This window comes from Symsagittifera roscoffensis, chromosome 7 (genome assembly GCF_963678635.1).
Source record: "Symsagittifera roscoffensis chromosome 7, txSymRosc1.1, whole genome shotgun sequence".
NCBI lineage: Eukaryota > Metazoa > Xenacoelomorpha > Acoela > Convolutidae > Symsagittifera > Symsagittifera roscoffensis.
This window is the reverse complement of record NC_087068.1, coordinates 2,565,686-2,591,547: the sequence shown is the minus strand read 5'-3', so window position 1 is coordinate 2,591,547 and position 25,862 is coordinate 2,565,686. Positions and strand designations below refer to the sequence as shown.

General features: G+C 38.5%; 3 protein-coding genes across 4 annotated transcripts in view; all 3 read right to left on the bottom strand.

Moving 5' to 3' along the window:
• Positions 1 to 805, bottom strand: part of LOC134851692 (bis(5'-nucleosyl)-tetraphosphatase [asymmetrical]-like) — a 96,121-nt gene extending 95,316 nt beyond the window's left edge. The window contains exon 1 of the mRNA XM_063867887.1: positions 798 to 805. The gene's annotated coding sequence lies outside the window, so the exon portion shown is untranslated. The remainder of the gene's footprint in view (positions 1 to 797) is intronic.
• LOC134851691 (putative Ras-related protein Rab-33) overlaps positions 1 to 25,862 on the bottom strand; it is a 524,903-nt gene that overhangs the window by 327,439 nt on the left and 171,602 nt on the right. The window lies entirely within an intron of this gene.
• LOC134851689 (uncharacterized) overlaps positions 1 to 25,862 on the bottom strand; it is a 65,087-nt gene that overhangs the window by 4,824 nt on the left and 34,401 nt on the right. Inside the window, exons 14-25 of one of the 2 annotated variants that reach the window (XM_063867881.1) lie at positions 25,606 to 25,784; positions 24,990 to 25,179; positions 24,380 to 24,482; positions 19,071 to 19,198; positions 17,298 to 17,612; positions 16,327 to 16,365; positions 3,514 to 3,939; positions 2,912 to 3,223; positions 2,578 to 2,683; positions 1,971 to 2,138; positions 1,430 to 1,487; positions 1,058 to 1,230 (exon numbers count right to left, since the gene is read on the bottom strand). In XM_063867881.1, the coding sequence (XP_063723951.1) occupies positions 1,058 to 1,230; positions 1,430 to 1,487; positions 1,971 to 2,138; positions 2,578 to 2,683; positions 2,912 to 3,223; positions 3,514 to 3,939; positions 16,327 to 16,365; positions 17,298 to 17,612; positions 19,071 to 19,198; positions 24,380 to 24,482; positions 24,990 to 25,179; positions 25,606 to 25,784 (2,197 nt within the window). The remainder of the gene's footprint in view (positions 1 to 1,057; positions 1,231 to 1,429; positions 1,488 to 1,970; positions 2,139 to 2,577; positions 2,684 to 2,911; positions 3,224 to 3,513; positions 3,940 to 16,326; positions 16,366 to 17,297; positions 17,613 to 19,070; positions 19,199 to 24,379; positions 24,483 to 24,989; positions 25,180 to 25,605; positions 25,785 to 25,862) is intronic. The other variant, XM_063867882.1, reaches the window with a different exon arrangement.

Sequence of the window (25,862 nt, the reverse complement as noted above, 5' to 3'; positions counted from 1 at the left end):
AACTTTCTTCTTGGTCTCAGAACGCTCGTTTTTGATTCTGGATCTCTTTGTAGCGGTTGTGGTACTCAGGGGAATCAATTGATGCGGCCAATGTTCAAAAAATTGCAAGAGTAACGGCTTCCGTTGTTGTTTCTTCTGATTAAAGACCTTCTACGCTAAAATGGGGAAGAAAAAACTTCAGCTCATTGATGAATTTTACCTAAACCTAGTATTTTGAGAAACTATTAGCATTTCCGGCGTATAATTTTTGTTTGCGTTTCTTGTTTTCGATTTCTGTCTCTAGAGTCAGGCATTCCTCGATCATGATAGGATGATTTCTCGATTTTTTATTTTTTCAGTCGACCTTTCTTATTATATAAGACTTGTCTCTAACTGTATGAAACTTGAATTTTACAATAAACGGAGATGTTGACTTAAATTTCAGAGGGTGGCAAGCGGCTAAATTATTGACACGACGGCTGACTTTAAGAAAGTGACGCTTGAAGTTGAATAATTTGAACATCGGGTTTTTACCATAGTCATGGTTGACAAAAACTAAGCAGAACTTTTGCGAAGTTTTTTTCCTACTTCTACAACACGTTTTGGTATTTCATGGATATCGTTGGTACTTTCAATTTTTATCCTCACTTGAAATTGTTCGTTTTCTAGTATTGATATTTTCTTCCATTGCTGAAGCTCGATTTTTAAATGGGTTTTTAGAAAAAAAAAGACTCTGTTCTTCTGCTTCGATTCCGGTTTTGAGTGATTCCTTGTTATGATTGATTTGTGATATAACATCATTTACATCTTCCATCTTTATTTAATAAGTTTAACACCAAATGTAGGCTATCTTAATCGACTTAACAATCCTCGATCCATAGTTAATCTGACTTGACTGTATACGCTCAACCCGACCTGTTAAAACAATTTGCCCGGAAAAAAATGCGACTGGATATGCGACAGGGACACAGCAGCGATTCCCCGTTAAAAGCTCACCAGCTAAAATGCTGGTCTTTTCCCTATGGTGGATGAATGATTTGAATAGGTGAAGAAAGCAAAAAAAAAAGAAATTACTAACTGAACTGCGAGGAGTATGTTCTCGAGGTCAAATTGAAATGACTCATTTGCTGGGCTATTGTTCTCGAAGTCATCGACATCATGTGTGGTTAGTCCCATCACAGAGTCCGCCCACGCCTTCAGAGCAGCACTGTCGCCCAAACCCCCTTTCCTCATTTTACTCAGCAAGTAGGGCTGAAATCACTTGGTAAATGTTTTTTTTTCACGTTTTTTCATTTTTTCCCAAAACTGACGAAGTTCCCGGTGTAAACACTCTGTTCTAATTTCACAACAACCTGTCTTTGTTTTGAAAAACTGGTGTTTCGGGATTATTTTTAGATTGTTATTTTAACATGGTTAGTATCAGAAAAAGAAATACAGCTGAATACTTTACCGCGTAGTTTTTGGAAGGCCACTGAGACTGGGAGAGAACTGTTGAGAAGCTGCGGTCCCTGAAATTGAATTCTCGGAAGGGTTCCAATTTTCATAAAATATATATTTGGTTTCAATTGAGCCAACCAAACATTTATAGATTTCACTGCTTTTTCATGAGGTGAAGAAATGACTCAATTTCAGTTCCATTTTTTCAAATCCCAACCACCACCCAAATTCCACTCCACGCATCACACAATCACACGCAATCTTCAAGTTCGTAGTTTAAAGAGTTGTTACACATGCTTCTGTGTGAAGAAGTTATACATATGATTGCAAATGTCCATATTATACATCTGGACATTTTGAGCCATAAATTCACAAAAAGATATTCCCAGGCGTGGAGCGGGAGAGAAAAAACTTTTTATATAGAAAAAATCCTTGAATGATCTTTCTGACAAAAGCTCTTTAAGCCGTGACGTCAAAGCTAAAAAAATCAGCTGATGTCACTCCAGTATATAGTCCAACAATATCATCTTATAAATATCTAAAACGTGACCAACGTGCATGCTTGTCGGCACCCGCAGTCCAGTTGATTGCTGGCAGCCTCCACATACACAGACTCTCTACATGCACGAGTGGTGGAACTCCAGGGGTCACACAAGGTCAGAGAAGAAGAGTCATCACCTTCGTCCTCATCTCCGTTTGAATCATCCAGGCCGAAAAAGTATCTAAAAAAGTACAGTTTGTTTCACGAGGGTAAAAATTCAAAGTTAAAATTAGTTTTTCAAGAAGGGAACAGACTTGATTATTATTTACATATCTCAAACAATAATCATAAAAAACAGTTCTTCTAGATTTTTAGGCAGATGGACAAGCAAAAAAAGTTACAAATTTTCTTGGTGCCTTTTTCAATAATTAAACAACGTGCACTAGTTCGACAAAAACGTATTTGCGGATTTTTTAGGTCGACCTTTTTTGGGCACTTTTTGGAAAATTTTGACAACGAAACCGGCGCTTTTTCGGCGCGAACTTCGCAGCAAAATTAGTTAGCCGAAAAAGGATGTCATAAATTGATACCAAAGGGAGGAGCTTTTGAGTGATGAGAGGGGGAGGGGGGCAATTATCTTGGAGAAAGTTAGTTATAACAATAGAGAACACGTGTTGCACCTGTCCACGCATTGGCATTTCTCGAGGAGTCTTTCGGCTATGCAGAGGTTGTTGCATCCTCTCACATTGTAATTGAACTGCGAGAATGAACTGCGAGCAAACGAGTCTGAAATTAAGCAAAAGGAAAAACATACAATTTTATTCCAAAATTAACACTTAAAAGGTGTAATAGTTGCGAAAAAACAGATGTGTGACCTTTTGAGCAATATGAATTTGTAAGTCTTTTTACAGCAAGTCACAGAATAGGGGTTGATTTTATTTTATCTCTCTTATGTACATGAATGTACTAAATACCATAGGGATAGGCTAGTTAAAATTGCGCAAAAACACTAACCCAAGAGCGGAAACTCAGGGTACTCCCTTATGCAGTCAGAATAGGGTTCGGGCTGTCTCAAGATCTCCATGTAGCGAGTGGCTATACTAGTCATTTCTCCAGGTGCGAAAGTGATGCCCTGATCTTCAGGAGTTGCAGAGACCTCTGCCGATGTTAGAGTCAGTCTTCCCCCGGGAGTGTGGGAGAGGACTCCGATGTACTCCTCAGTCTCCAGGAACAGAGTCAGTTTCAGTCCCCACTGCATTCCTGTTTTGGAGGTGTCCCGAGTGAGAGTTCTGTTGCGGTGCTTTTGGTTGAATGCAAAACAGTTTCCTTAAAAGGCGCATTGTCAAAATAATTCACCTTCATCGCTAAAGCTGTTGTTTTTTTTCTCAAAACAGTAAGAAACAGGGTTAGAAACAGTAAGAAATAAGCTTAAATGTAGCAGCTGAAACCACCTTGCATCACAATTGAGGCTTTTTCTCAATTTTCTTATGAAGTACAACTCTTAAAATTAGCGTCCATATTATAATTTGTATTGCAATCAATATTTTTTCAGAAACTTTTTTCAGGACCACGACTAAAAATTGAGAAAACGTTATCGTAGTTCAAACTGCATGTACCGTAATGATGATTCCTCATAACGTCGAAGTCCTTCAAATCACAGCTGATCCCGTCATAAGTGCACTGCACCACAAAATCTTCCAGCTGGTGGCCATAATTTTCAATCACGTGCTCTTCAAACAAAGCAAGTCGCTTAAAATCGGAATAATCTTCTTCGACCGAAGCGGAAATTGCCCCTTTCCAGTCATTTCGGTCCAGGCCGTCAAACTGAGATAGAGATCCGGGAGACGCTGCAGTTCCTGCGGATGATGATGGTGCCTGGGAGGACCTGGCGACCCATTGATCTAACCAGTTCCAGGCTGTTTCCTGTTGATTTGTGGACTTCCTTTGTCGTGTTTGAGAAGACTGGTCGTTCTCGTAGTTATCGTAGTTATCGTAGTTATCGTAGCTATCGTCGCTGTAAGCTGTCGTTGTTGTTGCTGGCACTTCAGATGAAAGAAATTTAATGATCATGAACACAAATAAGTGATTTTTTTTCAAAAGTTCTAATTTATATCAAAACGATTTTATTATTCAATTCTAATCCCCCGTCGCCAAAAGGAAAATGTTTGAGCCTGATAATTTCCGAGTACCCGAATTATTATTGCAGAAATACCGAAAATTATGTTGTAATGCAGCAAAATACTGGCTTTTAACAGGTTGAAACTTCAATACAGTTAGATACACCATTACGTGTCAAGGTTCAACTTAGTTTTGTAAATTTCTTTTATTTGATCTTCATTTTCTGTTGACCCTGATTTTTTATATATAATTACACTAAAGGTAGTTAATGTATCAAAATCAAATCATAAATTTTTTCTAATTGTTTTGATTCATTATGTTTTACGCCGCGTTCAGTAGTGTAGAATTGGTGATTCTACTGTATTACATGCTATAGTAACCTGAGCGTAAGATTGAGTACAGCAAACAAAGGGTAAAGTTCGAAATAGTTCAATCTTCAAAAATATCGTCCATCCTATGCCAGAAAATAAAATTTGACAAAATCGGTGAACCCCCCCCCCCCCCCCCCCCCAAATCGGAACTAAGGAAGCTAATGTTATCAAATTCAGAGGAGCAAAACTAGAGATGATTTGACCCGGGCATACAAAAAACGGGAGCCGTCAGACCCTTGGGGGCAAGTGATAACGGTCCCCGGAAGTCTAAATGGCCCTATCAGAACTCGGTAACTAGCGGTTGGATTAGACTCAAACTCTAGTATGTTGAAGGCCTAGTTAAGGGAAGCGTAAGTTTGGAACCTCAGACCCCTAAGACCCCCACTTCCGGTTTTATGCCCAAAGTAAACAAATCCACCCCTAACTTCCGGAAGTCGTTTCTTGGCCACCGATGAGTGCAGGGAGCTGAAACTTGGAGGGATGAAAGGTAGTGGCAATATACATCTTGTTTTATAACTTGAACCAAATCCGGCGGTTGGGCCAGTAGCTATTAGCTTTTGGAAAAACACCCCCTTAGACCGGAAATAGGCAATTTACGCTAAATATTGAGCAAGGGCATACCAATTTTATTGCGGCAATGGACATAAGATACGGACCCCGAAAAACGACCCCTTGTGAGTGAAAACCCTCCGGCGAATCCTTCCGGTGTTAATAGCCTTTTAACCGGAAAAAAGTGATATTGGACCTTAGAAATGGGATAACTTTTGAAGTTTTAATGGGATATGAATGAAACTTGGTAATTAGGACCCCTAGGAAATTCTGAGCCCAAAAAAAGAAGTTCGACCCCGGTTGACCCCTGGGTGACCTTAAGTTGATCTTTGGGCTTTTTTGACCCCAAAATTACGTAGACCGATATTAACACCGGAAAGTGGCGTATTCCCCAGGCTAACCCCTGGAAATGAGAATGGGTCACCTTGCTAAAAGTTGGGAGGAAAACTTATATATTGGTATCTAGAGCAGAAGCTGATAGAGATTTTATTTTTTATTGCAACTTTGGAGTAGTAAAGTTAATTCAAAGTGGACTTGGTAAACATTGGGTTCTGTTTAGCTTGATGAATGATCTATTAAAAGCAATTCAACTACACTAAAGCAAAGTAGTCCCAGAGGAAATTGATAGTAATGAGACCGCGGTATGAGAGTTAAGTCTCCTAAACAGTATGAAAGAACGGGGAAATTACTTGGCTTCCCGGTGGTGACTTTTTGGTTTAATTTGACCCCTAATAGACGAACTACGTTACCCTGGTAGCTAGAGGGTCGGAATTGGAATAGAGTACAGATAGAAATATTAGATGCCTGAAATTGGTTAGCTACCCATCAAAAGGGCCTGTTAACGGGATAACTAAAATAAAGATCTTGGGAGGATTACTGAGTAAACATAGCATGGTTTAGAGGTTAGTTGAACTCGAGAGCTGAAGTTCACAGTGTTCAGCAAGTTGTTGATTAGAATCGTATGACATTTGTTTGCTTGGTCAAATTGTGACAGCTACCGCTTACCGGGTATCTAATAAGTGTGAAAAGATTGATAAAAGAAACCGAAGTTGGCACGTGGCACGAGTGACAGGAGGACGCAATAGTCCTAAAACATGTGCAAACGGGTGATTTAGGCGGATGTCAGGATCGATAAGGAATGGCGTGACTTAACTAAAACTAAGTGTAAAGAAAGATAAGTAATTGGACGATACCGGAGAGCCTGTAAGAGGCAGAAGAATTATTGCAAGCGAATCAAATAGTTAGTTCTCAGTTAGTTAGAGAACAGTTTGGTCTACAAGCTAAGGTAGTCGCCTGATTCTCAAAGTAAAGTGAGAAGGAGTTGGTAGACCTGTTAACGTGAATGTAGATTAGTTAGAGGATAGCGGAATCGTTGTTGAACGATTGATATTGATGGAAGTTTTTGAGGAGAACGTTAGTTAGTAGCGAGGTGTTAATTGAACTGCAGGAGACAGTTGGTTTAAATAATAGTAATAGCGAACCCCTTTCTTTAATTGAGTGATTAATTTATTTTTCAGCCAATTATAGGCTACTCTGTATTTGGTTATTTTCATATTTTAATTCATTCTTGTTATTGGAATTGTTGTTGCGATCGATTATTGATTGACCGGTGAGATACAGTCGGAAGAGCACGAATCACGGGGCGAGCAGCACAGTACAGTACAGAGCAGCCAGCCACCAAATCAACCCTTATGGTATTGTGAACAGTACTGGGAATCGGTTGCCCCTCTGACCTCAGTACCAAAGGGAACATATTGCTGCGATGTGAAGTAGCGAGGAAGACCGGCCTAGAGATATTGTGAATTCCCCCACGGTTACAGTGGCTGCAACGACGATTTGTGCGGGATTACGAGGACGAGAAGAACGAACGAACGATCGACGAAACAATTGCGATGGCGATGAACGATCAAGACAGACAGCTGATTGCAGAGGCTGCAGTGGCAGCGGCCAATGCTCTCGATCGACAACAGGGAGTGTTCGGATTTGGTACGATACGACCAGATCGGTTTCCCTCGAGCAGTTATCAGAACTGGCGAGACTGGAAGAAACACTTTGCCTGGATAGCAGACGCCAATCGATGGGACGATGAGCATGCCAGGATGGTGCTGCCGACTTGTCTGACAGGCTGGGCATTGGATGAGTTCACGAGTATGGCGGCTCACTTTCGAGAGGAAGTTGACGAGTTTGAGGAGCCGACGCTGGGCAGATTGCTCGCGGAACTCGATCAGAGGATGATGCCATTTCAGACACAATCAGCTGCGAGGGCTGAATTCCAGAACCTCATGCAGGAGTAAGGCGATGGCTTGAGAGATTTTGCAAGACGAGTGCGATCCTTGGTTAAAGTTGCAAATACAAATCTGGGAGCTCAAGCCCGAGACGACATGAACCGCGAACAGTCCACTGATGGATTGTGTGATTTCGAGCTTCAGGAATTGCTTCTGCGAGAAGACCTCGAGAATTTCAACCAGGCGGTGGCCCGAGCACTGGCTCTAGATATGGCACGCAAAACAGTCAGGATGAAGAGTCGGCGACGGCGATATCACGTTCGGGCGGTGCACGATGTTCAAGACCTGACGACTGAGGCTGGCAAAGACAGTACGCTGACTGCCGAGACTCAACAGATACGGACGGAGCTGACGAGATTGCAGACGCACACTGACCAGAAGATGGACCAAATGATGAACGCTCAGAACAACCTGGCGAAGCAGACTGATGCCCAGTGTTCGAGGTATGATGAGGTAAGATTGCAGATGCAGATGCAGGAATCACGTCAGAATGATCTGACGGCTCAAATGATGGCCCAGATAAAGAACTTAACGACAATGATAGGTAGGTTCGTTGATCCTTGTAACCCCAAGCCAGAGAGTCACACCCGACGGGGAGAGAATCAGCAACGCGACTTTGCGAACCCAAATGGACGACAGAGTGGAAATAACCCATGGACCCAGGGTGGTTGTTTTAGTTGTAGACAGGTGGGCCACATTGCAAAAGGATGTCCCCAAAGAAGCGCAAACCAAACTAGCAAGGGCCGGGACAGTGGGAGAGTTCGAAGGACGTATTGTCCCGGCCGAATTTAAGAAACAGCAGGCGGAAAGGCGAGCACAAGCTACAGGAACTCAGTCTTGCCAGCGTTACGATACGAATGCAAATAATGATGGAGAAGGGCAGAGCGAGAAGATAATGGAACAGGAACAAGTTCTATCGATATCGGAGCGACTACCAAGGATCAGAGAGAACGACCCAAAGTTGGAAACGAAACAGAATTCGCGGACGCGCATCGAGCGTGTTGGGATCAGTCATGATGTCAGCGATTTACGCGGAGCAGTCGTTAATGCTTGCGTAGGCGGAACCCATGTTGAGGTGCTGCTTGATACCGGAGCCAACACCGACCTCAGAAGGACAAATGTTGCGCGGAGAACGGTTGACGCACCGACGAAGGAACGCTATGTAGGTCGACTGGAGACAACAGACGGACAAATAACGGCGGTCGACGGAGTTGTCAGAACTTGCTTCAGGTTGGGCAACATTGCCGAAGAAATCGAAGCGCTTGTGGTCCCGAAAATGAAAGCCGAGATGGTCCTAGGACTACGATCGATGAAAGAGTATCAGTGCTCTTTGGTGTTCAGTCGCGGAGAAGATTTCTTGTGGACGGGCACGAGAGAAGGTTCAATGGTACCCATACGGCACTTGACTCATAGGCCTTATCCGGAACGGATGCCCTCTCTGCCACATGAACCAGGCGGACAGATTAAAGGAAATCATATTCCAAGATCAGACATGCGGAAGAGGTTGATTGCGAAGATAACAGCGGCAGTGGAGTCTCTCGACGAAGGATGGCCGACGAGTTATGATGATTACAGCATAAATGTGGTTCAAGAAACGAAAGTGGAGGAATACGAAATGTACGGGTGCCCTAAGCCTGTTTCATTAGATGAAGCTTTGAGACGAACTTGGAGGAGGCCAAACAGAGAGAGTTGCAGTGGTTCCAGAGACAAAGGTGGACGAAGTAGTCGACAGCGACGCGATTTGATGGGATAGAACGAACGAAGAGATTGCGACAATGCAGGAAGAAGACGAAGCGATTGCGCAAGTATTCTACTGGGCAGGAACAGCAAACGAGATGAGCGATATGCCTTCATTGGGAACGAAATTTTTTCCGAAGGAGCAGGCAATTCAGTACGGACCTGAGGCATTGGCGTACTGGTCGAGGTGGGATGACTTGATTATTCGGGGAGGAATTTTTTTACAAGAAATGGTTCCAGAGAGATGGGTCAAAGCTGACACATTTGACGGTTGTTCCAGCAGCAGGACGAAAGTAAATCCTCGGACAGTTCCATTCAATGAAGACCAGAGGAGGACAGCTTGCAACCGAGAAGACGTTGGCGAAGATACGACGACGATATTGGTGGCCGACTATGAAGACGGTTATCCAAAGAAAAGTCCAGTGGTGCTTAAGCCAAGCAACACAGAGTGCCAGGGGAAAAGGAAGCGAGCTGCGGTTCAGCCCTAATTTGAGCCGGGAATCAGATTCACTACAGTGGCAGTAGATATCTTGGGACAAATGACAATGGCGACGAGTAGCAGAGCGAAACATGTGCTTGTTTCGATGGATCTTTTCACGATGTATGCGATTGCAGTCCCTCTTGTATCAACCGATGCATCAGACGTGGCTCAAGCAATTGTGGAACAATGGGTACTGAAGTTTGGAACTCCCAATGCTTTGCGTACGGACCAGGGAAAAGTCTTTGGCAGTAAACTGATCAAGGAGACGTGCCGATTCTTGGGAATTGATGTAACTCCGACTTTACCTTACAAACCCGAAGGTAGAGAGCTGATGACAAGGCGATGTAACGATAAGATGACAAAGGTGATTTCAAAAAACTCTGCGGAGAACCCAAAGACGTGGAATACGATGTTGCCGTATTTGAATTTTGTGTACAACACGACTATTCATCGGACGACGGAAGCGACGCCATTCAGTCTGGTTCATGGTCAGGAATGCCAGTACCCATTGACCTGTTCTACACGAAACCTCACGACGAAGTGCTGACGAAGGATGATTTTACAGAGGACCTAGATGAGCTCTTCCGAGATACTCATAGCAGTGCCAGAGAAATCCTTGGGACGGATCAACGACGACAGGAGGATCAGTATTGGAAGAAAGTTCATGGAGAACCATACGCAGCTGGAGATAAAATCTGGGTGTGGGCGAAGGAAAAGTTCAAGTCGAGGAAGCTTTTGATCCATGGGAAGACCGCATGTTGTACTTGCGAGAATGTCTGAAGCTATTTTCTTCGATGACTCGGAGATGTGTGATGAAGATGAGTTGTTGTGGGCGAACAACGGGGAGGGTTTTAGTCATGACCCAGGCCCACGAGATGTACCAGTGAGATTGTTGCCTGTGAGAGATCGAGCATTCGAGCCACAATTGAATCCGCCCGGGAGAAATGTTCGAATTCGGGCGATGCCTGAACACTTGGCTGATCCACAACGAATGATACGAAAGTGGCTAGGAGGGAAGAAGATGCAATTGAGGCATACGATACGACATAGCTGGAGGCCAGAAGGGAAGAGGAGCCAGCGAATCTACCCTGTGAGGCCAAAGACAGACCACCTGGCAAGGTGATCGCTGCCGAACCGGTGATGGAAATTGGAACTGCAGATGATGGCGGTCGACCAACTGGAGTAAGGAGACCACCTGTACGGTTTGGAATTGACGTGTTTTTGAGTTAACACTTACATTAGTAAAATGTCTTTTTTATCTCATTAGTTGGTGCTTAATTACATTGAGCGCGATCCCACCTAAACTGTTGTGCAGACAATTGATAGTGATGATTATGAAAGTGAAAGAGTTTGATCGCACCATGAAGAGTAAAATTAATTCAGTTACGTCCCTTCTGAGGTTACTCTTTGTGCTATATCATTGTTTTTTCAACGGGGACTAACTGTAGGTCCCGCGATATCTTGAGGATAAAACTTTAAAGGGAGGGAAAACGACTAAGTGTTAGGGAGCACGGCGAAGCGAAGAGTTATATAACTTATCATTAAGCCTTGTTAGGACTTAGCATTATTCGGGAGAATATTAGACTAGAAGGGAAGACTGTAGACTTGGTGATTCTTTTGTATTACTTGCTATAGTAGCCTGAGCGTAAGATTGATTCGTCATTAAATTAAGTAGTACAGCAAACAAAGGGAAAAGTTCTAAATAGTTCAAACTTGAAGATATCGTCCCTCCTATATCAGAAAATGAAATTTGACAAAATCGGCGAATAATCCCCAATCGGAACTAAGGAAGCTAATGTTACGAAATTCAGAGATGATTTGACACGGGCATACAAAAAACGGGACCCGTCAGACCCTTGGGGTTAAGTGATAACGGTCCCCGGAAGTGTAAATGGCCCAATCAGAACTCGGTAGCTAGCGGTTGGAATAGATTCAAACTCTAGTATGTTGAAGGCCTAGTTAAGGGAAGCTTAAGTTTGGAACCCCAGACCCCTAAGACCCCCACTTCTGGTTTTATGCCCAAAGTAAACAAATCCACCCTTAACTTCCGGAAGTCATTTCTCGGCCACTGATGAGTGCAGGGAGCTGAAGGGAGGTACGAGAGGGTTGAAAAGTAGTGGCAAGATACGTCTTGTTTTATAATTTGAACCAAATCCGGCGGTTGGGCCTGAAGATATTAGCACTTGGAAAAACACCCACTTAGACCGGAAATAGGCAGTTTACGCAAAAAATTGAGCGAGGGCATAATGATTTTATTGCGACAATGGACATAGGATACGGACCCCGAAAAAAGACCCCTAGTGAGTGAGAACCCTCCGGCGACTCCTTCCGTTGTTAATAGCCTTTTAACCGGAAAAAGTGATATTGGACCTTAGAAATGGGATAACTTCTGAAGTTTTAATGAGATATGAATGAAACTTGGTAATTAAGACCCCGTAGGAAATTCTGAGCCCAAAAATAGAAGTTCGACCCCGGTTGACCCCTGGGTGACCTTAAGTTGATCTTTGGGCTTTTTTGACCCCAAAATTACGTAGACTGATATTAACACCGGAAAGTGGCGTATTCCCCAGGCTAACCCCTGGAAATGAGAATGGGTCACCTTGCTGAAAGTTGGGAGGAAAACTTGTATTTTGGTAACTAGAGCAGAAGCTGATAGAGATTTAGTTTTATATTGCAGCCCTGGAGTAGTAAAATTAATTCAAGTGGACTTGGTAAACATTGGCTTCAGTTTAGCTTGGCGAATGATCTATTAAAAGCAATTCAACTACACAAAAAAAAAGTAGTCCCAGAGGAAATTGATATTAATGAGACCGAAAGTTAAGTCTCCTAAAAAGTATGAACGAACGGGGAATTTACTTGGCTTCCCGCTGGTGACTTTTTGGTTTAATTTGACCCCTAATAGACGCTGATGTTCACAGAGTTCAGGAATTGGTTGATTAGAATCGCATGACATTTGTTTATTTGGTCAAACTGTAACAGCTACCGCATACCGGTTATCTAATAAGTGTGAAAAGATTGATAAAAAACCGGAGTTGGCACGTGGCAGAGTTGACAGGAGGAGGGATATAGTCTTAAAACATGTGCGGACGGGTGATTTAGGCGGATGTCAGGACTGATGGGGAACGGCGTCACTTAACTAAAACTAAGTGTAAAGAAAGATAAGGAATTGGAGGGTACCGGAGAGCCTGTAAGAGGCAGAAGAACTATTGCGAGCGAATCGAATAGTTGGTTCTCAGTTAGTTAGAGAACAATTTGGGCTACAACCGAAGGTAGTAGCCTGATTCTCAAGTAAAGTGAGAACGAGTTGGAAGACTTGTTAATGTGGCTGTAGATTAGTTAGTGAGTGTTAGTTAGGCTATCTAGAGGATAGCGGAATTGTTGTTGAGCGATTGATTTTGAAAGAAGTTCTCGAGGAGAACGTTAGCTAGTAGTGAGGTGTTAATTGAACTGCAGGAGGCAGTTGGTTTAAATAATAGTTATCGCGAACCCCTTTCTTTAATTGAATGATTAATTTATATTTCAGCCATTTATAGGCTACTCTGTGTTTGGATGTATTTTTTTCTTAATTCATTCTTATTATTGGAATTGTTGTTGCAATCGATTATTGATTGGCGGGTGAGATACAGTCGGAAGAGCACGAATCACGGGGCGAGCAGCACTGTACAGTACAGAGCAGCCAACCACCAAATCAACCCTTTTGGGATTGTGGACGGTACTGGGAATCGGTTGCCCCGATGACCTCAGTACCAAAGGGAACATATTGCGGCGATGTGTAATAGCGAGCAAGACCGGCCTAGAGATATTGTGAATCCCCCCACGTTTACAAGTACTCCTTCCTTGTCTTTTTACCAAACTTTCCACTTTCTTCTGACCAAATTTATTTTTTAACAAATCAAATCATGATCAACTTCAAAACGGTCCTACTCTAACTTGGACAATATTTATAACAACTTCAAACTAGCAAAGTTATATTGTTCAAACACAGTTTTGCTTAAAAAAATAACGGCTCTACATTCAAAAACAACAGCTCCATTTCATTCGCCCGATAGAAAAACAAGAGTTTTTCTATTTTTTCATCAAGCAGAAATGATCTCGAAGATCCAGCTGATTTTTCGAGAAATCGCAAGTTCTGATATTTTGTTTCGTTTCTACTTCATGGACAATGAGTGTTTATCTTTATAGAGAATTCGAGGCTGTTGACCATAGAGAGTAAATATTTCTTCCTAATGGATTGTAATAATTTAGCTTCGGTAGTTTTCAATGGCTGCACCAATATAATTTGATTTGATCCATTTTATGTTTTTGCTGGTCATTGTTACACCAATCAAAATTGAAATGGTTACAAAAAAATATCCTCATGTTGATTGTGTTTATAATCGTGCTTCTGTGCTTTTCGTTTTCTCCATGTTTTCCTCAAAGCTTGATTTGATAACAAGCTAGAAAAAATTCCTTCAAAATTAGATATATTCTTTTTTCTCATTTTCATGTTCAATTCAATTTGTCTCATGAAAACTGACTAATCAAATTGTAAAACCAGACTTGTTTTGTTTCTTTTCAATTCCTGTTGAACAAAAAGAATTCAGAAGAAGGTAATGACAACAACCTCTTTATTTGTTCGAACTTTTCATGAAATTGTTTGGGAAACCAGCAGCTGATGGAAAGCCATTGAGAGAATTGTGCAAATTTTCCAGGTTTTCAAGAACTACCCAACAACAAATAATCAGGGAGCAACCAAGTATTTCTTCCACTGAATTTTTAACTCATTTGAAGCCTCCTTGTGGCATACTCTTCATTATGGTATCTCCATAAAAATTCATGACAGTCAAAAAGAAACAAAGTGTTTTTGCTTAATACTCTGGGGTTATTTGTTTTCATGTATTTTTTCAGGTTCTTAAGTTTGGAGGTACTTAGCAAATCTTTAATCGGAGGATGCTATAATCTGGTTCCCCAAATAAGAGATGAACATCGGAAACCCATGAGTAGCTCATGAAATTCAAAATTTAATAGAACTTCTAACAAAAAGTTTACTTTGAAAAACAAATTTTCTTAAATGATTCGGAAGTTTTGTTTTTCACCACTTTTTAATCTAAAAACTTATATATGGCAGAAACAGTAAGAAAATAACAATCAAGTTATTTACTCAATTGCATATTAATTCATTGAAAAAGTTTCTTCGTATCATATTTCAGATCCGAAAATTTGTTTTAAATGGTTATTTCAGATCTGAAAATTTACATTTCAGGTCAAAATTTCAGATCTGAAATTTTGAAAGATCTCAATAAGGACTATCAGATCTGAGAACCAATTTATCTGAAGACTAACAAATTTCAGATCTTGTAGAGATAACCCACTAGTTGCGGGTTCCATCAGAACCAAATTGAATCGTTTTTCTACATTTTCGTCTGATCAAATTTGATCAATACCCAAGTATCTCCCTGATATAATTTCCATGTACTTCTCGTTGTAATTTGAAGCGTTGAGTTTTTGTTTTTTGGGAGTAGAAATAATGTAGCCTTATATCAAAAGGAAAATGCGAAATTGGTGTTTGTAAGAGAGAACTTTCTTTGATCTAGGAAATTTTGTCCGGTAAATTTTGTCTGAATTCTCCTAGGCTTGTTTTAAGTAGGTTTTTTCAGAAAGCTGAGTTTTAGTGTTCAATACAATCCTCAATTGGGGCAGTACAACAGTGCCGAAGTACAACAGTGCCGAAAATGAAAACTTTGTTCAACAGTGCCGAAAATTTGATTAAATTTCAACATATTAAGTTCGGCAATCAAAAATTAAACAGCGATCGTTTACAATCTTAAGTAAAACTTTAAGATTTTGAGCGAGAAAATTTGCAATTGAGACGTTTTGGCCCCAAAATAATTGTTTAATTTGCAGTTACAGACATATACATATTGGCGCCAAAATTGGAGTGATTTTCTTTGATAATTAGCGTCAGTAATTTCTCGCTCTTTAGAAAATGCGTGTAAACTGTTCTGAAATTTTCCCGCCTTTTTCGGCACTGTTGTACTTCGGCACGGTTGAACGCCCCCTCCTCAATTATAGGAACACTGTTTTATTCTTCAATGCTGTAATACGTGGAGGGTTCTCATGCTTGAAGGACCGAATGCTTGAAAAATTTCAACCAATCAAAATCGCTAAGCGTTTCTATTGGCTAAATGCCTTTCTCACTATATCGAAGTCAATATTAACGGAAAATGTATCAAATCAGTGGAAAATAATCAAAAAATATTACAAATTGCGGGTTACAACCGCATTACTATTCAGATAAATCATCAAGATTAATGAGTTCAAAATCATAAGAATTTTTTAGTCTTGAAATTCATCTGCTTATTATCTAATTGGTCATTATTAACACTAATGGCCTGGATTTATTTTCTTACTTTGAGGTTTTTGCGATTTATTTTTAGATTTTGAATACTCAACTCTGATTGGCTGAAAGTAAGCTAAAATTAATTTCAAGCATTCGGTCCTTCAAGCATGAGGGACGCCACCCTGTAATACAGCAAAACACTAGCTTTTGATTGGTTGAAATTTTGATGTATCTAAATGTATCTAAATTACCAAAACTGATATCTATAAAATCCAGAAAAACACCCAATCAGGCTAGTTATAAATATTATTTTGCTCAATGACTGGTAATGAAGTATTTAGATACATCGAAGTTTCAACCAATCAAAAGCTAGTGTTTTGCTGCATTACAGCATAACTATAACTTTGGAGATTCGGCAATGTTAATTCCGGTACTCTGCAAATATCAGGCTCAAATATGTCCTTCTTTGCGCTAAGGAATTAGAATTGGACCATGAAGACATTTGGTATAACTTAGATTTTTTGAAAAAATAAAATAGCCACTTTGGTCAGGATCATTAATTTTCTTACTGCTCTCGTAGTAATAGGAGTAGCTGTCGCTGTAGGGAGCTATAAAACATCAGAGTTTTCAGGGCAGTAACTGTATTAAACTGAACGTAAATTGTTGCGATTAAGATTTTTTCAGACAGTTTTCATTTTTGTGAAGAGATAAGGTGAATAGAAAACCCTATCAGGGGCGGATTTAGGGGAAGGGGGCGGACGCCCTCCCCTCTGCCGACCCAAAGGGTCCCCCTTTGGACTTTTTAAGAAATCCATTTTTGGCCGACCGACCCTAAAGTTTTTCTAAAGGCGCCGTGGGCGCCAATATATACTAACTTTGAGGGGGAGCGCGGGCCAAAAAAAACTTAGAAAGTTTGGTCTATCTATCTTTATAGTGCTTTAGGAGAACTCGGAAAAAGGTCGTCGAAATTTATTGAAAACCTCCCCCCCCCCCTTCCCCCCTCGAGAAAGTCCTAGATCCGTCCTGAAACTTATCATTAAAGAAAATTAGGTCAGAAGATATTCCCATCAAAAAAATTACCAATAATACTTTTTCATAAAACTCAATTTTGTAGACCACTTTTCTGTAAATCAAAGATTTCTATTCTCAATTTGAGAAGCCATGCTGAACAAAACCTCGTCACAATTCGATGCATACCCGGGTCGAGATCCCGCTCAAAAACCGCGCAAGATTTGAACGGTTTTGAGCGGTTTATCTAAAAAAAAAACGCTCAAAAACCGCTCAAATCGCTCCTTTTGAAGCAAAACTTCGAGCGCAATTGTCTAAAAAAACTACTCAAACCGCTCAAACCTTGTTTCAAATTAGGTGAAAAACCTCGACTCGGGATACTTTAAAAATCTTTTATGGCATCATTGACTTCTTAAACGAAAGAAAGCTAACTGTTCTGATTGATAATACTTCGAAGAATACCCCCTCTCCTAAGTAGTATACTGTCTTTTTTTACACGATTAATGGAGTCAGAAGGAGTGAAATATCTTACGATAGTCGTAATAATGAGAGTCTGCGTGTGCAATTGCAGGCCAAACTGCATCTGCTGTAAGTGAGAACGAGTACTGTTCATAGATCGTTGCGATGGACTCAGAGAAATTCATGAATGTGTCGTTATAATCATTGTAAAGTATTGTAGCTGTGATCTCAAGTGATCCGGCATTGATGAAAGAGCTCTTATACTCGACTTGATTTCGGAATCCAGTTGTGTTGATGAGATAATGAACCAATTTGTGCATTTGCAACTGCAGGAAAAGCGACCCCGTGCTGTTCGTGTCGATGAGCAAGTTGTGGTCGAATGATAGTCCTTAAACAATCAAATGGCTCACCAAAATTTTTTAATTGGCACAAATTTCTAAATCCAAGATTTTCAACTTGCAAAACTTAGTTAAATATTCTTGCTGTATACAGAAATTAATGGCAGCTAACTTTACGGCCCTAATGTGTTCGTATTGACGAGAAAAAAATAATAAACTTCAATGTCCGGGTTGACCTCAATACAAAAAAATGCTTATCATACAATTCCATACAAAAAGATGATTATCATACAATTCCATGCATGAGCTCTGTGGAAAAAGTAGTTATCATAGGATTTCCATCTATGAAAAGTGTTTGACAAGCATTTTTTTCACTGAATTTTTTTTCAGGAAACCCTTTTAAAAAAGTTTTTTGGTAAGTTTAAATGAGCTTGATTCGTTTTCTGATTAAATTAGATCAAATTGGCCCATTTTTCATTTTTTTGACAAAAAATGTTCATCATACGGTTTCCATTTTATGAAAATGGTATGATAGACTTTTTTTCCATAATCAAATTTTTTGTTCAAAAACTTTTCACAAAAGCTCAAGAGCTCAACCCGACTGCTCAAGAGGAGCTCATTTTTCTGAAATTTGATAAAATTTCGTTGAGAAATGCTCTTTTTTCTCCTACCAGTCAGTCCAGCTATTATCAATAACTTTTTCTTCTAGGACTGATAAGTCGTCGAGTATTTTTTTTGCATTGACTTAGTTGCAGTTCCATTTAAAAGATTGTAAGCTGAGGTTTCCTACAAAATCCCGTTTTTTCAAAAACCAAATTAAAAAATTGTTTCAGACTATCCAAAATTTTGCGAATTTGACATTTGTTCCTCCCTAATGCTTAGAAAACTTTTTGCTAAATAAAAAGAAGCTAATTACGCAATGTTGACTATAAGGGTTTGAAAATGACAGCTCAGTCTATAAAAGCTTAGATGGCCGAATTTTTTGATAGAAGAAACTTTTTTCTTGAAATATGCTTTTTTGAGTCAACAGCAAGGCAGGAAATTTGCTTTCATTGCCGAGTTCTTCTAAAAGTTTTTTTTTGTCAGAAGCTTCTTTCTTTTCAATGATTTCACCTCAACATGAAATCTTTGATAATGAGATTTAGAAATTATTGTATGCAATGCAGAATAAAAACATCTGAATAGGATCTAAAAATTCGTCCGTTAAGTTTTTTATCATACCATTCCATTGAATGGAAAAAAAATCATTATCATACAATTGCAATGAATAGAAAAATGCCTATCATACAAATCAATTGTATGGAAATTGGTTATCTTGTGTTTTTCATACAATTTTTTGTATGAAATTGTATGGATTCGTATGATAAGTATTTTTTGTCATCCCGGGTGTGTTTTTTTTTAAATCTAATTTACAGGGCTGATAATCATATGGATCTATTATGGATAAAGAATCATATAGATCTATTGTCGGAAACATATTTCCCTCTTGATAAATAAGGTAATTATACCGCTGAAGTTGGACGCTCGGATGAACACAACTCCTTCGCCCCCTTTTTCAACTCCAGGACCCATCATACACACTGTGTTTTGGACACACTTTTCCACTTGAATTGCTTCTCCCATGCACAAACTGCTTCTTAAAGTTAAGTAACATTTAAAGTGCAAGAAGTTATCATAGATCAATTGAGCAAACCCAAAGCCCTCACCAACAAGACCGGGCGTGGGGGGGGGGGGGGGGTGGGGAGGGGGGGGGGGGAGATAGCTTTATAGGTTTTTGAGGCATGCTGTATGTTTATAACCACCTGGAAATAGATTGAATGTTTTGAAATCATGAGCCAGATTCTTCAACGGATATGGAACACCGTTAGCTAATTTTATTGTTATTTGCTCGTCTTGGAGAAGGTCAAGAAAGTACCTGAGAAAAATAGTCCGCATAACTTCAACAGCTCTTCACTCTAAATTGGTCGAAGAAAAAAAATTCCAAACTATTTTCTCAACACTGAGAAAAGGAATTGAAAGATTACACACTCAGACGAAATTGTTCTTCGCAAACTAAAGCAAAAAAAAGGGCAAAAAAAAGTTCTGGAAATTTTTTTCGAAAAAAAAAGAGCAAAAAACAACGGTAACTGTAATGAAAAATCTGATATATACCGGAATTGAATCCGACCACAAGATTAAGAATAATCCGCATCGGCAAAACTAAGATTGCAATCGATTATTGCAAGTGAAATCTACAGTTCAGCAAGCTAATTTAATTTTATGCAAATAATAATGGATTTTTTTGACTATACTTATTTTAATCGAGTCGATAGTGACCAAAATCATTTTTAAGTGCTTTTTTGGTACAGATTATATACAGATTTTATACAGATTATATACACAATTTATACAGACTACAAACCCTATAAAATCCATTGTAATTTCGTTTAAATTTTTATAGAAAAAAATCGAAATTGAGAAAAAGTATTGTTACGTGTCTTGTTTTAATGAAAATGACCAAAATCAATAAAAACAGCTTAAAACCCTCAAAATAAAACCAAAACTGATAGTTTTTTTTGATAAAAGGAGAATATGGGTGAATTTTAGTTTTTTCTACTAAATTATGATTGTTTGGTTTGTGAGTTGGTGTTCGTTGTGGGGGGATAAAATCGAAAAAACTAAAAAACAAAACGATTTTTGTCCAAAAATGGAAAGGAAAACCCCAGTATCTTCTTAATTTTTTTTGTTTTCTATATTTTCTCGAGTCGAAATAGGTTCCCTGAGACGCGTCCTTTGTTTTAAATTGCACTAAACAATGTAGTGGTCTCGTTCAGCCACGATTGTGAACCATGTTTTTAGGCCTCAGACACGATTTTTTTCTCTTAAGAAGTTGCAATTTTCGATCCCCCCAGTTCAGCAGAATTGAAATCTGATGACTTCGATTTTTCTTCTTGGCTTTTTATTGATATGATTCACAATGGTAGCTGAACAAGATGGTTTTCCATGTAACTATCATTTCATTTCAGTAAGAAGTAAGACGATCCCAAGCGTTTCAGTGAAACTGGTCCGAAATGGCTCGAAATCTGATTTAAATAGATGATTTTCTAAATTTTTGAAAAAATCTGAAAAAATCAGTTTTATATTGACCATTTTTTTCATTGGTTACATATGTTTTTGCCTAAGGTCTGAATTACAATGATGATTTTTTATGATTTCATTGCATAATTTCGAGCTCAAAATCTGGTTTATATTGGCAGTTTTCTTGAATCGTTACAAATGTGTTTGCCCAAAATCTGATTTACGATGATGATTTTCTATATTTTGCTGCATTTTATTGAGCTCAAATATTGATTTTAGCGACCTTCTACCCTATTTAATACGTTGTTTTTTGCCCAATACCTGATTTACATTGATAGTTTTTTAATATTTTAATTGCATATGATAGAGCTCGAAATCTGATTTATATTGACCATTTTCTTCATTTGTTACATATGCTTTTGCCCAAAATTTTGTTTGAATTGTGGATTTTCATGATTTTATTGCATATTTTTGTGATCGAATCTTGTTTATATCGATGATTTTCTTGAATTTGTGTCGTTTAGTTTGAATTAATTTTTGTTTTTTTCTTAGTTTTCAAACTGTTTGCTACTAAGAGTTAAAAAATCAATTTTTTATACAAAATAATAGATTTTTGTGGGTCTTAAGAAAATGTATTACAATCGATTATAATCGATTTTATACAGATTCTATACAGATTATATACCGCAAAAAAATCCATTTTCTAGACTATAAAATTGATTTTTCTGAACTGTATAAAATCCCTTTATTATCCATTTTAGAGTTTAATTGGGTTACTTGAAATAGACTTTTTACTAGTAAGAAATCTGTATAAAAATCGATTATAATCGATTGCCATCTTGTTTTTGCCAATGCGGGAACTTTTTTCATCACATGAGCTAGAAGGTCATCGGAACCAGAAACAAATGTACAATGCAAATACAAAAAAAAAACAGATATAATGCTATTGCTGCAGAAGTGCCACCAAATAAAAAGTTACTTGCAATTTTGGTTAGAAGACTCCAATTGTGTCCATTTGAATCAAAAGCAATTAAATGGGCTTTAAGATGATAAATCATTCCTATCTTTACGACGCGTCTGTGATTCACGAATATGTGGGAAAAAAAACGAATCAAATTCGATTACAATGTGAAACGATTTGGGTTAGAAAATTCCACTTGTATCAATTTGGACCAAAATTCAATTATATGGGCTTTAATATGATAAATCGTTCTTATCTTTTCGACGCGTCTGTGATTCACGATTATGTCTGAAAAAACAAAACGAACTCGAATACAAAGAATGAGACATATGTATGGTTACAACAAGCGGTTGCAGAATCCCAAAATAAAAACGGAATCCGCAAGCTGTAAGCCGAATCCGTAAATTGTAAGTGGAACCCGCAAACTGTAAGTGAAATCCGCATTTTGATTGCGGATTACACTTTATTTATTAGCATAAATGTAGTAGCGTTTTAATTTATATCTTTTGCTTACTAGGTGCCTAGGTGGTCACCAGCAAGTTCAATCTCAATTATAAAGTTGATCAGCTACCAGTTGGAAAACCAAATTTTCAATCTCAATACCTGCCCTTAACTTCGATCTCAACTCCTGTCAAACGCCCAGCTTCGATCTTAAATCATGTCAAACACCTTACTTCGATCTCAGTTCCATCGATCTCGATTCCAGTTATTTCATCATCGAGCCAACGCATCCTTTTTTGTCGGAGAACCTAAAAGCTAGTCTGATCTAATTGAGAAGCCATATGCTCCATGACGCCATCCAGATAACTTCCTAGTTGATTTTAAAAAGAGATAAGGTAAAAATTCAAAAAAATTATTATGCCCTACCACTAGCCAGAAACATATTTGGACGAAGAGCAATCATGATGACTCAGTACTCCATATATCTAGAGATATAGAAAATACTTTTCTAGACCATGAAATTAAAATATTCAAGGAGTGAGTAAAAAGTTAAAGAAAAAGTTCAAATTTTGATTTTTGACTAAATTTTTGCAACCCTATATCATTTCAACTATAAGTGTGACATAACCAATTTGTAGATGACTGAAGCCAATTATATGACTACTTGAGCCATGTAGAAAAAGCAAACTTTCATATGTAACACATTTATACTTTCAGGACACTGAGCAAGGTATAAAAAAACTTAAGGACACTGAAAAAAACCAGGCATCAAAAATGGAACGTACCAACCATCAAACGTGAAACTCTGACCTACTCTAGAGTGTTTACTTTTCAATTTTAAGTTTTATTTGTTGTTTTCTCAATTATTGTTGCCTCAATTACGTTTGCTTCAATTAGCGTTTGTCTAATATTGCCGCATCCGATACCTAACCTGTTAGTCATAATAACTACTGTTTGTATGCCCAACTGAAAAGACACGGAATCAATCTGATTGAACATATCATAGCGTTCATTCAGTATTGCTTGCGTTATGGTGTTTTTAAGGCAGAAATGTTTTTTAATTAATACACATTTTATTTTTCGATTTCTCCAACTTTAATTTTTCACACATATATATCACTTTAAAGGACATTCGCTGTTATAATTTGTCCTCTCCACAAAAAATGGAAATACTTTGATAGAGTGGTCCATTTAAAATGACTAAGTCCCTTGAGAATAAAACAATTAAAACTCTGAAATTGTTTAATAAATTGTGAGTTAGCCATTCAGAAAGATTCAGTCGCATCATACTTTCAAACCAATTTTTTTATTCGTTTTTCCTGGAACCTGCCTTCTCATAGTTTTTTGAGGTGAATAATTAGAAAAAAACACCAAAATTGGGTTTTGATTGAAGTAAATTAGGCCAATTATGGACAATAAAGCGTAAAACAAGTTGAAGGTGGCCTGTTTCTTGATATAAACCATCTAATTATTACAATTTTCACTCTGAAAATTTTCTGACTCATAAATTTTGCGAGTTTTTTTAAATGAATAACTTAAAAACAAAATAGTTATCAAACTATTACATGATATACGCATGCGGGACCTGTCTATCATAAATGCTTATACGAGTAACCACTCTATCATAGGCTGGGTGTGCTTTCATCTCATCTCAAATACTGCCCCCATGATTTAATTTGACTATGGACCCATCTCAAATACTGCTCTCATGATTTGACTTCACTTTATCATCTGATCCCAAACACTGCCCTTATAATTTGAATTTACTCTCCACCAACTAGATCAGTATTTGTGATGGATGGAGTCCCAAATACAGACCTAATTCGGTGAAATGCTTTCCGTTGTATTTCCAAACACTGTCAACCCATTAACTTCAAATAATGATTCTATTCGGTGTTGTGTTTCCAAATCTATGATCTCGAAATTTTTTTGCTGGGATATGTATCCAAAACAGAAAAGCGTGACATCCACTTAAGATTTGTTTGTGGATTCCGATGATAATGGTTAAATCCTTGCTATCAATTCCCGAATTGCTATAGTTAAAACTTCCAGCTGTAGCTTTTAATTGTTCATATGCAAGTTCAGTAACAAACACAGTTTAGAATCCACTCTCAGTTTGCGGAATTCGCTTATATTTCCACTTACATTTGCGTATTCCACTAAATTTTGAGGAATCCAAAACGAATAGCTGACGAAATCAAACTTTAAGACTTTTGCTGAAAAAAAATCGTCAGAAACTATACAAGTGAAAATCATTTCGTTTTTAACGCTCAAACAGGTCGAACAGAAAAGGAAATTAGATCAAAATGAAATTTGGAGGTTCTTTTGAGGTTCTTGTGAGAAGTATATCAAGTTTACCTGATGCATTCCCTTTCTCGTGACCGGAGACCTTGTCCGGAACAGTTTGATTGGCAGCTGGACCAGGGACTCCATTCGGACCAGGAGTCAGTGCTGCTCATGACTAAAAACAGATCAAATATGTCAGCTACTGCCAGTTTTAATTCTCAGTTAATTTAGTTCAGTTGGAGCTAAAAATTAGAGATACTAGCAAAAATTGTGAATCATCTTTGAATTTACTTTTTTCGGACAAGTAAAAAAATGTTTCAAGAATTAAATCTTGCTTGGGTGTATTTTATCTGGGGCGGTCGATGAAAATTCATCAAATCTGGGCGGGGCCCTTTAATTCTTGCTGAAATACAGCTCCAAAACTCAATTTAAATCAACTTTAGCTGCAATGAATTATTATAAAAGAACATATTTTAGGCAATTTCAGACTGGACTAAGGGATGGCGTAAAAAACTGAACAATAGCCAAGGGTTGGTGATATCGTTTGCAGTTAAGTAATTTCAAATTTAATTACTTTCAATATTAGCTTCAAAGTTACACTTGAGGAAACATCAGGAATTTTTGATTTTTGCTGAAATACTATCTACTATCTTTGAACTTATGAAAAGGTTAAATAACCAACTGGAGAAGACGTTTAGTTCGCACACGACAGCGCTGGCAGACGGTGGGGGGTCGGAAGATTGCGAGGATTCACAGGGAACAACAGTGGATTCCCCGAACGACAAAAAGGAACACTGCCCCTCATCAAGCGATAAGTCATGCACATATGTCGACCTATTGCCAAGCGACTCCATCCAACTCAAGATTTTATCCTAAAAAAGGACATACTTTCTAAATTGTAAAATATTTGTGATAAAATTAGAACATGGGATTAATTTAATATGTAACAATTTACACATACACTAATATAAGTTCCAGGGTTGATCTCGAAAAAATGCTCATCGTACAATTACATTATTTACGGAAACATGCTGGTCAATATTATTTATTATATAATATGCAATGAATTTTTTTGAAATATCGTCCATTCAAACTTCCTTTTGATCACCAAAAACCAACAACTTGCATTCCATTATACCAATTTGCCATTTACAGAACTCGTCATATAAAAGTCACCTAGTAGTAGAAGGCGAAGTCCAATTTTGATAAACAAGTTGTCAAACTGTAAAAAAAAGTATACGTTCCGGTTTGATAACGCTCGATAATCGTAAGTGTAAGCAACAGAACTATGTTCTTACTATTGTATTGTGGCCGAACTCGGTATCCGGAACCTGGACTAGAGTGGAGTTTGGCATCTGCTGTGCACAGAATGCCTCGGATGCCCTTTTGTATAGTCCAGGAAAAGCCCAAGGTCCGAAGAGTCCAAAGGAGTAGCATCTATCCCCATCCCTCACAAAAGGCGAAGGACAAAATGGACCTGAAATCAAATCTACTGTCACTGCAAGCTATTTTATTCTGGGTTCTTTTATTCTTCTTCTGCTTATTTTCAGTTCAC